Source organism: Eschrichtius robustus, chromosome 13 (genome assembly GCF_028021215.1).
Source record: "Eschrichtius robustus isolate mEscRob2 chromosome 13, mEscRob2.pri, whole genome shotgun sequence".
Lineage (NCBI taxonomy): Eukaryota > Metazoa > Chordata > Mammalia > Artiodactyla > Eschrichtiidae > Eschrichtius > Eschrichtius robustus.
This window is the reverse complement of record NC_090836.1, coordinates 54,284,490-54,295,663: the sequence shown is the minus strand read 5'-3', so window position 1 is coordinate 54,295,663 and position 11,174 is coordinate 54,284,490. Positions and strand designations below refer to the sequence as shown.

At 38.6% G+C, this 11,174-nt stretch overlaps 1 protein-coding gene across 2 annotated transcripts in view; it reads left to right on the top strand.

Moving 5' to 3' along the window:
- The first annotated feature begins 439 nt into the window (after positions 1-439).
- WIF1 (WNT inhibitory factor 1) overlaps positions 440-11,174 on the top strand; it is an 85,277-nt gene continuing 74,542 nt past the window's right edge. The window contains exons 1-2 of one of the 2 annotated variants that reach the window (XM_068561558.1): positions 440-919; positions 1,419-1,558. In XM_068561558.1, coding sequence (XP_068417659.1) covers positions 772-919; positions 1,419-1,558 — 288 coding nt within the window. In that variant the 5' untranslated portion in view covers positions 440-771. The remainder of the gene's footprint in view (positions 920-1,418; positions 1,559-11,174) is intronic. The other variant, XM_068561557.1, reaches the window with a different exon arrangement.

The following is an 11,174-nucleotide window of genomic DNA, read 5'->3' as shown; positions in this document are numbered from 1 at the left end:
AAATGGATGGGAATGCGCCGTGTCAGCCTAGCGCGGATGGCTGAGGATAGGGTTTGCAGAGGGAGCAATGACAGTAGCGGAAAGGGAGAAGTGGAGGAATATGCGCCTTCATTTAGCCCCGGGGTACAAATGGGAGTTATCACCATCATCATCTGCGCTCAGTCAAGCCCTGTGAAGTCCGTTCACCCCACTTCCCAACATTCTTGCCTCGTCCGGCCAGAGGCAGAAGCGAGGGACGTCCCAGAGGCGCCTATGAGCGCCCTTCTCCGCATCTCCCTCCACCACGTGCGCCTTTCGTGCGTGCTCCCACGCGGCGCACAGCGGCGTGGACGCGGCCTCCGGGCTACCGCGCCGCCCCACCCCCGCGCGTCTCCCCAGCGCCGCCCAGTGGCGGCCGACTGGGCCGAGCGCCTCCTCGTTCGCAGCGCACTTGCGCCGGCCCTTCCCGCTCTTCCTCTCCCGCTGTATTTAACCCTCTGACTGTTGGCCTCGCTCGGCGGGCTGGTATCTCCTACTTTGCCAGTCTTGCGTCTCTGCTCTCCCCTCTTCCTCCTGCTCTCCGCCCCCCACCCCTTGCCCTGCTCTCGCCGGTTCTTCCACTCCCTCCTCCTCTTCCTCCTCACGCTCACTCGCATCAGAGCCGGGAGGCTACACGCCCAGCTGTCTACGCGGGAACGGCTCCGGTTGAGAGACAACTTAACGGCTGCAGGCTGGGTAGGTGCGGCAGGAGTTTCAGCTGCGAGAGCCACCAGCCAGGAGGTCCGGAGTAGTATGGCCCGGAGAAGCGCCTTCCCTGCCGCCGCGCTCCGAGTCTGGAGCATCCTCCCGTGCCTGCTCGTGCTGCGGGCGGAGGTCGGGCAGCCGCGGGAGGAAAGCCTGTACCTGTGGATCGATGCTCACCAGGCGAGAGTGCTCATAGGTAAGGTTTCGCGCCTAACACGGGAGCTTCTGCTTCTTCCCCTGCCTGGGTCTTCGCTCTCTGTCCAGCTTTTCCATTAAAGGAGGAGAGATGCATACATTTAGTATGTTTCCAAAGCTTAATTTCCAAGGAAGATTGGTCTCCCCCTTTTAATTAGCTATTTTCCATCTAAAAGCGGTAGAAACTTCTCTCTCAAGAGACTTAAGCTGATCTAGTGTTCTGATCATGCTGTTGCTAGTTTCTACAATCCTACGTTTTTAGGTGGACCCAGCATTTGCTAGCACCAGTTAACTCCACGTCCAGTCCTTTTTCCTGAAAGCATGCGTCTTTGGCATCATTTTTATCACCCACAGGAATATCAATTGGTACGAAGGCAGGTGCCTTGTGAAAAGAAATGACCCATTACTAATTCTTTGGTGTTCTTTTTGCGTGAAAGTTCTTATTTGGATGCTTTTAAGTCCAGCTAGTTTGATAGTTTTATTTGTTTTTTTAAAACCAGGATTTGAAGAAGATATCTTGATTGTTTCAGAGGGGAAAATGGCCCCTTTTACACATGATTTCAGAAGAGCACAACAGAGAATGCCAGCCATTCCTGTCAATATCCATTCCATGAATTTCACTTGGCAAGCTGAAGGGCAGGTGAGTTATGTTAACCAGAAAGGTTGAGGAAAATTACCCTTTAATATTTACAGCACCTGATGGCAGGTAGAAATAATACTATATAGTGTGTAGTCGGCTACATGTTTTTTACAGTTTTTAAGAGTGATTTCTCATCTGATCTCCAAAGCATATAAAGAGTTAACTCTCATTTATTTAAACATGTCACAAAAATTAAAGATTCCCAAAAGAAAGGGGTAGGCAAAGTGCCTAAGGTCACTATTTTGATAAGTCTCAATGTCTTCAGGCTGCTGGAAATATAATGACCTCAAATACCAACATTACTTTTTTTTCTGTGTTCACTGACATTGAAATTTAACATAATATTTAAGACTTTTTTCTGTAGTATATACCAACCACCTGTGACATTGTTTACACTTCACAACAAATTTTAAAGTCGATAAGTATTTTTGACATTGTGCCTTTGAAAAAAATTGGTACGTTGAGTGTTATTCACTGGAATGATGTGAACACTATATATTTCTGACAAGAATTCACAGACTCAAAAAGTGTCATATAAGAATGTTTGTAACATATTGCAAGCTACTGTTTTTTTAAATACTTTCATATGGAAAAAAAAACTACACTATATTTTTATGAAGTGTTCCTTTTATTTCTTAACACATTAGCATCTTTTGTATGTTACCTTTTGTAGAGGTTCAGTATTACATAAATGACCTCTAATTTGGGAAAGAAAGGGAGAATAAACATTATGTGAGTTTAGTTTCTTTTGTGCAGTTGGAGAATTTACTGTAGAGGCCAAATGGTAAGTAAGAAATTCTTTTGCTCGTTAGTTGGTAAAATGTGTCTACTTATGAAAATCATTGTAATTATAATTAAAGTCACATTTTCAGGTCTTTTTATTCTAAAACTGTTTAAATGGATATCTTCATAAAGAATGTGATCCAGAAAACACTTTATAAAAATTAGCTATTTTGAATTGAGACACCACTAGCGTTCCCTCTAATTACCTGTTGTAGTATGGGCGTGGCCATTTTAGCTGCCTTTTTTCCTTCAGGTCTGTTCTCTCATTTTTCCTTTCTAAAACAGATCAAATCTAGACCCTTCAACACTTCCATTGTCATAAAGGAATAGATGTTTTTGATCCACCAAAGTTCCTAACAGGAAGGTCATCTATTCTAATACCCCCATTCTGCAGATAAGTTCACTGAGGCTCCTATTGCTCTATAGGGAGAGTATTCCTCTTTTTTTTTTTTTTTCCTACAGTTTCCTCTTCATAGATACTTTATGGACAACTAATTTTGAAATATTATGAAATCAGTAATAAATCAGTGAATGACCTTTTATTATCTCCTTTTCTTTTTCACCTGAATCTATTGTGTTTGACCGCTTGTCAACTGGGATCAATATTTTTAAAAAGAACATTTTCTTTACTTATAAAGAAAATGGATTTGTAAGAACCATTAGAAGGTAGTTTGACTTGCACCCCTCCCTAGCTGAAAGGGTTCAGTAACTGCACTTGAAGTAGAAAATGTCAATAGCTCTGATTGATTGATCAATTTATTTTTCCTATGAGTTTGTCTTCTGAAGAATGGAATTTGAAGCAAAGGCTTAAGTTCCATGCTGTCTCCCCTTTGCAAACGTTGGCATATTGTTGAGTACAAAATGGATTGCATATCAAACAATCTCAGGACTATTTCTTGTAGGGGATTAGAGAAGATGGTAGAACTGGCATGGAGATGAAGCTTCTAGAATCTTTCCCTCTCTTGTTTAGGTGTTGATTACCCATGTGGATTATGCAGGCCAATATTAGCACCTCAGTTATCTTACTCTCTATGTCCAGTCTGCTCCAGATAGGTTACCACAGGTAACTGTGTGAAATCTGGTATGTTTTTTTTTGGAGCAGTGTGGGGTACTGGGAAGGGGGAAAGGATCTACACAATGCCAAACAGCAAGATGTTTTAAAATATTATTTAAATTTGACTAATGCCAATAAAGTTCTGTGATTCCAGCACCATAATTTTTGAAATGCATGGAAATTTTGAATATGGGAAAAATGACTTCAATACCAATTAAGTATTTTGAAAGGCATCTTTGGCTAAAGCCAAACCACATCAAAATATCTACATGGAAAATGAAAAGTTCAGTCCATTATCTAGTTATTTCATTCAAAAGAATATCAAACATTTAGGGATTTCAACACAAGCAAAATACATAGCTGATTAATGAAATTTTAAACTTAATATTTAAGTGTTTTGGAAACATGTGGAAAAAGTTAAAATAACTTTAGGATTGAAGATCTAGCAGAGGCAGTAGGTGTTATCTACTTCCAATAAAGTATTGTCCAGTAACCCAAGGGGTTCTTGGAGCCATTTAAAATAACTTTCATGTTCTACTTCAAACAAATGCAAATAAAAAGTACAGTGAGAATCATTTCCTCACATCACATTGGTCAAGTTTTTTAAAAGTGTTTTTAGTATGTGGAGAATTATGCATACTTATTTGTAGCTGATGCGTATGTTAGCCTTTCTGCAGGGCAGTTTGACTTTGATGGCAAAAGGCTTGACATAGATCCTTTGACTAGGAAATTTTACTTCCAGAGATTCCTCCTAAGGAAATAATCATGGATATGAATAAAGTTTTTGGTGCAAGTCTGTTCCTGGTCATGCTATTTATAAAAGTGAAAAACGGCAGAACCTAGAGGTCCATGATAGTGGCAAGAAGCATTAATAAGAATATTCTAGACATCTACTCAATGCTATGGAAGGATGTTCATGACAAATTAAGTCAATCATCTATAACAGTATATTCTGTTTGGTTCCATTACAGAATATGTGGGGAGGCGTAGGAAAACATGTCTGATAAAGGTCTAATCCTCCAAGGTGTTCACATTAGTTATATCTACATGTATTATGTTTTGGTTTTTCCACAGTGAATGTGTATTGATTTGTAATTTTAAAAATTATTTTACATTAAACATGTGTAAAGAGTTGTACTTTAGAGTTTAAAATTGTACGATGTTCTGTATTGTAAGTAGTTTATTTCATTTATTATCCAGTATCATTTATCCACTACATATCACTCACAAAATGGTAAAAGAATTTGATTTCATGGCCAATTGTAACCTATGTAGCACAAATTTGCTAATGTTTACCTTATTCTTACCTACCAGTTTCTTGTGAAATCTTCAAAAATCTGCTTTGCAAAGCTTTCCTGCCTGAAATCCAATTCCCTGGCCTCTTCCTCTCCCTGTAATCCTCATTTTCCATGGAAAACCCTGTCTCCACTTTATCTGCAATTTAAAATATTCATTTTCTGACATGCTCCTTCTCAAGGCTTTTTTTTTTTTTTTTTGGCTGCACTGTGTCTTCGATGTGGCTGGTGGATTCTTCTTTGTTGTGGCGTGTGGGCTTCTCTAGGTGTGGCACATCACAAGCCTTTTAGATTAGAGAAGAATTTCTACTACAGAGGCTTAGGCTTAAAGGATTTTTGGTAATTAAAGTGAAAATACTCTTTATTACTGTACATAACTTATAATAGTTGATATTTTTCAATGAGGAATTCCTTATTCTAGTTTTTCCCTAAATTTGAGACAAACAACAAGGACCTACTGTATAGCACAGGGAACTATATTCAATATCTTGTAATAACCTATAATGGAAAAGAATCTGAAAAAGAATCTATATATCTGAACCACTTTGCTGTACACCTAAAACTAACAGTATATTTTTTTTCTAAGTGTGCACTACAGTATTTTATTTTATTTTTAACAGCTTTATTGGAGTATAATTGCTTTACAATGGTGTGTTAGTTTCTGCTTTATAACAAAGTAAATCAGCTATACATATACATATATGCCCATATATCCCCGTATCTCCTCCCTCTTGCATCTCCCTCCCATCCTCCCTATCCCACCCCTCTAGGTGGTCACAGAGCACTGAGCTGATTTCCCTGTGCTATGCAGCTGCTTCCCACTAGCTATCTGTTTTACATTTGGTAGTGTATATATGTCCATGCCACTCTCTCACTTCATCCCAGCTTACCCTTCCCCCTGCCCGTGTCCTCAAGTCCATTCTCTATGTCTGCGTCTTTATTCCTGTCCTGCCCCAGGTTCCTCAGAACCTTTTTTTTTTTTTTTTTAGATTCCATATATATGTGTTAGCATATGGTATTTGTTTTTCTCTTTCAGACTTACTTCACTCTGTATGACAGACCCTAGGTCCATCCACCTCACTACAAATAACTCAGTTTCGTTTCTTTTTATAGCTGAGTAATATTCATTGTATATATGTGCCACATCTTCTTTATCCATTTATCTGTCGATGGACACTTAGGTTGCTTCCATGTCCTGGCTATTGTAAATAGAGCTGCAATGAACATTGTGGTACATGACTCTTTTTGAATTATGGTTTTCTCAGGCTAAATGCCCAGTAGTGAGATTGCTGGGTCGTATGGTAGTTCTATTTTTAGTTTTTTTAAGGAACCTCCATACTGTTCTCCATAGCGGCTGTATCAATTTACATTCCCACCAACAGTGCAGAAGGGTTCCCTTTTCTCCACACCCAATCCAGCATTTGTCGTTTGTAGATTTTTTGATGATGGCCATTCTGACTGGTGTGAGGTGATACCTCATTGTAGTTTTGATTTCCATTTCTCTAATGATTAGTGATGTTGAGCATCCTTTCATGTGTTTGTTGGCAATCTGTATATCTTCTTTGGAGAACTGTCTATTTAGGTCTTCTGCCCATTTTTGATTGGGTTGTTGGTATTTTTGATATTGAGCTGCATGAGCTGCTTGTAAATTTTGGAGATTAATCCTTTGTCAGTTGCTTCATTTGCAAATAGTTTCGCCCATTCTGAAGGTTGTCTTTTCGTCTCGTTTATGGTTTCCTTTGCTGTGCAAAAGCTTTTAAGTTTCATTAGGTCCCATTTGTTTATTTTTGTTTTTATTTCCATTGCTCTAGGAGGTGGGTCAAAAAGGATCTTGCTGTGGTTTATGTCACAGTGTTCTGCCTATGTTTTCCTCTAAGAGTTTTAAAGTGTCTGGCCTTATAGTTAGGTCTTTAATGCATTTTAAGTTTATTTTTGTGTATGGTGTTAGGGAGTGTTCTAATTTCATTCTTTTATAGGTAGCTGTCCAGTTTTCCCAGCACCACTTATTGAAGAAGGCTGTCTTTTCTCCATTGTATATTCTTGCCTCCTCCCATATGTGCATGGGTTTATCTCTGGCCTTTCTATCCTGTTCCATTGACCTATATTTCTGTTATTGTGCCAGTACCATACTGTCTTGATTACTGTAGCTTTGTAGTATACTATGAAGTCTGGGAGCCTGATTCCTCCAGCTCTGATTTTCTTTCTCAAGGTTGCTTTGGCTATTCAGGGTCTTTTGTGTTTCCATACAAATTGTGCAATTTTTTGTTCTAGTTCTGTGAAAAATGCCATTGCTAGTTTGATAGGGATTGCATTGAATCTGTAGATTGCTTTGGGTAGTATAGTCATTTTCACAATGTTGATTCTTCCAATCCAAGAACATGGTATATCTCTTCATCTGTTTGTATTATCTTTAATTTCTTTCATCAGTGTCTTATAGTTTTCTGCATACAGGTCTTTTGTCTCCTTAGGTAGGTTTATTCCTAGGTATTTTATTCTTTTGGTTGCAATGGTAAATGGGAATGTTTCCTTAATTTCTCTTTCAGATTTTTCATCATTAGTGTATAGGAATGCAAGAGATTTCTGTGCATTAATTTTGTATCCTGCTACTTTACCAAATTCATTGATTAGCTCTAGTAGTTTTCTGGTAGCATCTTTAGGATTCTCTATGTATAGTATCATGTCATCTGCAAACAGTGACAGCTTTACTTCTTCTTTTCCAATTTGGATTCCTTTTATTTCTTTTTCTTCTCCGATTGCTGTGACTAAAACTTCCAAAACTTTGTTAAATACTAGTGGTGAGAGTGGGCAACCTTGTCTTGTTCCTGATCTTAGTGGAAATGGTTTCATTTTTTCACCATTAAGAACAATGTTGGCTGTGGGTTTGTCACATATGGCCTTTATTATGTTGAGGTAAGTTCCCTCTATGCCTACTTTCTGGAGGGTTTTTATCATAAATGGGTATTAAATTTTGTCGAAAGCTTTTTCTGCATCTATTGAGATGATCATATTGTTTTTATCTGTGTTTGTTAATATGGTGTATCACATTGATTTGCGTATATTGAAGAATCCTTGCATTCCTGGGATAAACCCCACTTGATCATGGTGTATGATCCTTTTAATGTGCTGTTGGATTCTGTTTGCTAGTATTCTGTTGAGGATTTTTGCATCTATGTTCATCAGTGATATTGGCCTGTAGTTTTCTTTCTTTGTGACAGCTTTGTCCGGTTTTGGTATCAGAGTGATTGTGGCCTCGTAGAATGAGTTTGGGAGTGTTCCTCCCTCTGCTATATTCTGGAAGAGTTTGAGAAGGATAGGTGTTAGCTCTTCTCTAAATGTTTGATAGAATTCGCCTGTGAAGCCATCTGGTCCTGGGCGATTGTTTGTTGGAAGATTTTTAATCACAGTCTCAATTTCAGTGCTTGTGATTGATCTGTTTATATTTTCTATTTCTCTCTGGTTCAGTCTCAGAAGATTTTGCTTTTCTAAGAATTTGTCAATTTCTTCCAGGTTGTCCATTTTATTGGCATAGAGTTGCTTGTGGTAATCTCTCATGATCCTTTGTATTTCTGCAGTGTCAGTTGTTACCTCTCCTTTTTCATTTCTAATTGTATTGATTTGAGTCTTCTTCCTTCTTTTCTTGATGAGTGTGGCTAATGGTTTATCAATTTTGTTTATCTTCTCAAAGAACCAGCTTTTAGTGTTATTGACCTTTGCTATTGTTTCCTTCATTTCTTTTTCATTTATTTCTGATCTGATCTTTATGATTTCTTTCCTTCTGCTAACTTTGGGGTTTTTTTGGTTCTTCTTTCTGTAATTGCTTTAGGTGTAACATTAGGTTGTTTATTTGAGATGTTTCTTGTTTCTTGAAGTAGGATTGTATTGCTATAAACTTCCTTCTTACAACTGCTTTTGCTGCTTCCCATAGGTTTTGGGTCATCGTGTTTTCATTGTCATTTGTTTCTAGGTATTTTTTGATTTCCTCTTTGATTTCTTCAGTGATCTCTTGGTTATTTAGTAGTGTATTGTTTAGCCTCCATGTGTTTGAATTTTTTACAGATTTTTTTCCTGTAATTGATATCTAGTCTCATAGTGTTGTGGTCGGAAAAGATACTTGATACGATTTCAATATTCTTACATATACCAAGGCTTGATTTGTGACCCAAGATGTTATCTATCTTAGAGACTGTTGCATGAGCGCTTGAGAAGAAAGTGTATTCTGTTGTTTTTCGATGGAATGTCCTATAAATGTCAATTAAGTCCATCTTGTTTAATGTATCATTTAAAGCTTGTGTTTCCTTATTTATTTTCATTTTGGATGATCTGTCCATTGGTGAACGTGGGGTGTTAAAGTCCCCTACTATGATTGTGTTACTGTTGATTACCCCTTTTATCGCTGTTAGCATTTGCCTTATGTATTGAGGTGCTCCTATGTTGGGTGCATAAATATTTACAGTTGTTATATCTTCTTCTTGGATTGATCCCTTGATCATTATGTAGTGTCCTTCTTTGTCTCTTGTAATAGTCTTTATTTTAAAGTCTATTTTGTCTGATATGGGAATTGCTATTCCAGCATTCTTTTGATTTCCATTTGCATGGAATATCTTTTTCCATCCCCTCACTTTCAGTCTGTATGTGTCCCTAGGTCTGAAGTGGGTCTCTTGTAGGCATCATATATACAGGTCTTGTTTTTGTATCCATTCAGCCAGGCTGTGTCTTTTGGTTGGAGCATTTAATCCATTTACATTTAAGGTAATTATTGATATGGATGTTCCTATTACCATTTTCTTAATTGTTTTGGGTTTGTTATTGTAGGTCTTTTCCTTCTCTTGTGTTTCCTGCCTCGAGAAGTTCCTTTAGCATTTTTGAAAGCTGGTTTGGTGGTGCTGAATTCTCTTAGCTTTAGCTTGTCTGTAAAGGTTTTAATTTCTCCGTCAAATCTGAATGAGACCCTTGCTGGGTAGAGTAATCTTGGTTGTAGGTTTTTCCCTTTCATCACTTTAAATATGTCCTGCCACTCCCTTCTGGCTTGCAGAGTTTCTGCCAAAAGATCAGCTGTTAACCTTATGGGGGATTCCCTTGTGTGTTATTTGTTGTTTATCCCTTGCTGCTTTTAATATTTTTTCTTTGTATTTAATTTTTGATAGTTTGATTAATATGTGTCTTGGTGTGGTTCTCCTTGGATTTATCCTGTATGGGACTCTCTGCGCTTCCTGGACTTGATTAACTATTTCCTTTCCCATATTAGGAAAGATTTCAACTATAAGCTCTTCAAATATTTCCTCAGTCCCTTTCTTTTTCTCTTCTTCTTCTGGGACCCCTATAATTTGAATGTTGGTGCATTTAATGTTGTCCCAGAGGTCTCTGAGACTGTCCTCAATTCTTTTCATTCTTTTTTCTTTATTCTGCTCTGTGGTAGTTATTTCCATTATTTTGTCTTCCAGGTCACTTATCCGTTCTTCTGCCTCAGTTATTCTGCTATTGATCCCTTCTAGAGAATTCCTAATTTCATTTATTGTGCTGTTCATCATTGTTTGTTTGCTCTTTAGTTCTTCTAGGTCCTTGTTACATGTTTCTTGTATTTTCTCCATTCTATTTCCAAGATTTTGGATCATCTTTACTATCATTACTCTGAATTCTTTTTCAGGTAGACTGCCTATTTCCTCTTCATTTGTTTGGTCTGGTGGGTTTTTGCCTTGCTCCTTCATCTGCCGTGTGTTTCTCTGTCTTCTCATTTTGCTTAACTTACTGTGTTTGGGGTCTCCTTTTTGCCGGCTGCAGGTTCGTAGTTCCCATTTTTTTTGGTGTCTGCCTCCAGTGGCTAAGGTTGGTTCAGTGGGTTGTGTAGGCTTCCTGGTGGAGGGGACTGGTGCCTGTGTTCTGGTGGAGGAGGCTGGATCTTGTCTTTCTGGTGGGCAGGGCCACGTCTGGTGGTGTGTTTTGGGGTGTCTGTGACCTTATTATGATTTTAGGCAACCTCTCTGCTAATGGGTAGGGTTGTGTTCCTGTCTTGCTATTTGTTTGTCATAGGGTGTCCAGTACTGTAGCTTGCTGGTTGTTGAGTGGAGCTGGTTCTTAACGTTGAGATGGAGATATCTGGGAGAGCTTTTGCCATTTGATATGTGGAGCCGGGAGGTCTCTGGTGGACCAGTGTCCTGAACTCGGCTCTCCCACCTCAGAGGCACAGGCGTGACACCCGGCCAGAGCACCAAGACCCTGTCAGCCACACGGCTCAGAAGAAAAGGGAGTAAAAAGAAAGAAAGAAAGAAAGAAAGAAAAGAAAGTTATTAAAATAAAACACTAAAAATTATTAAAAATTAAAAAGTAATTAAAAAAAGAAAGAAAGGAAGAAGAGAGCAACCAAACCAACAAAAAATCCACCAATGATAACAAGTGCTAAAAACTATACTAAAAAAAAACCCAAAAACGACAGACAGAACCCTAGGACAAATGGTAAAATCAAAGCTATACAGACAAAATCACACCA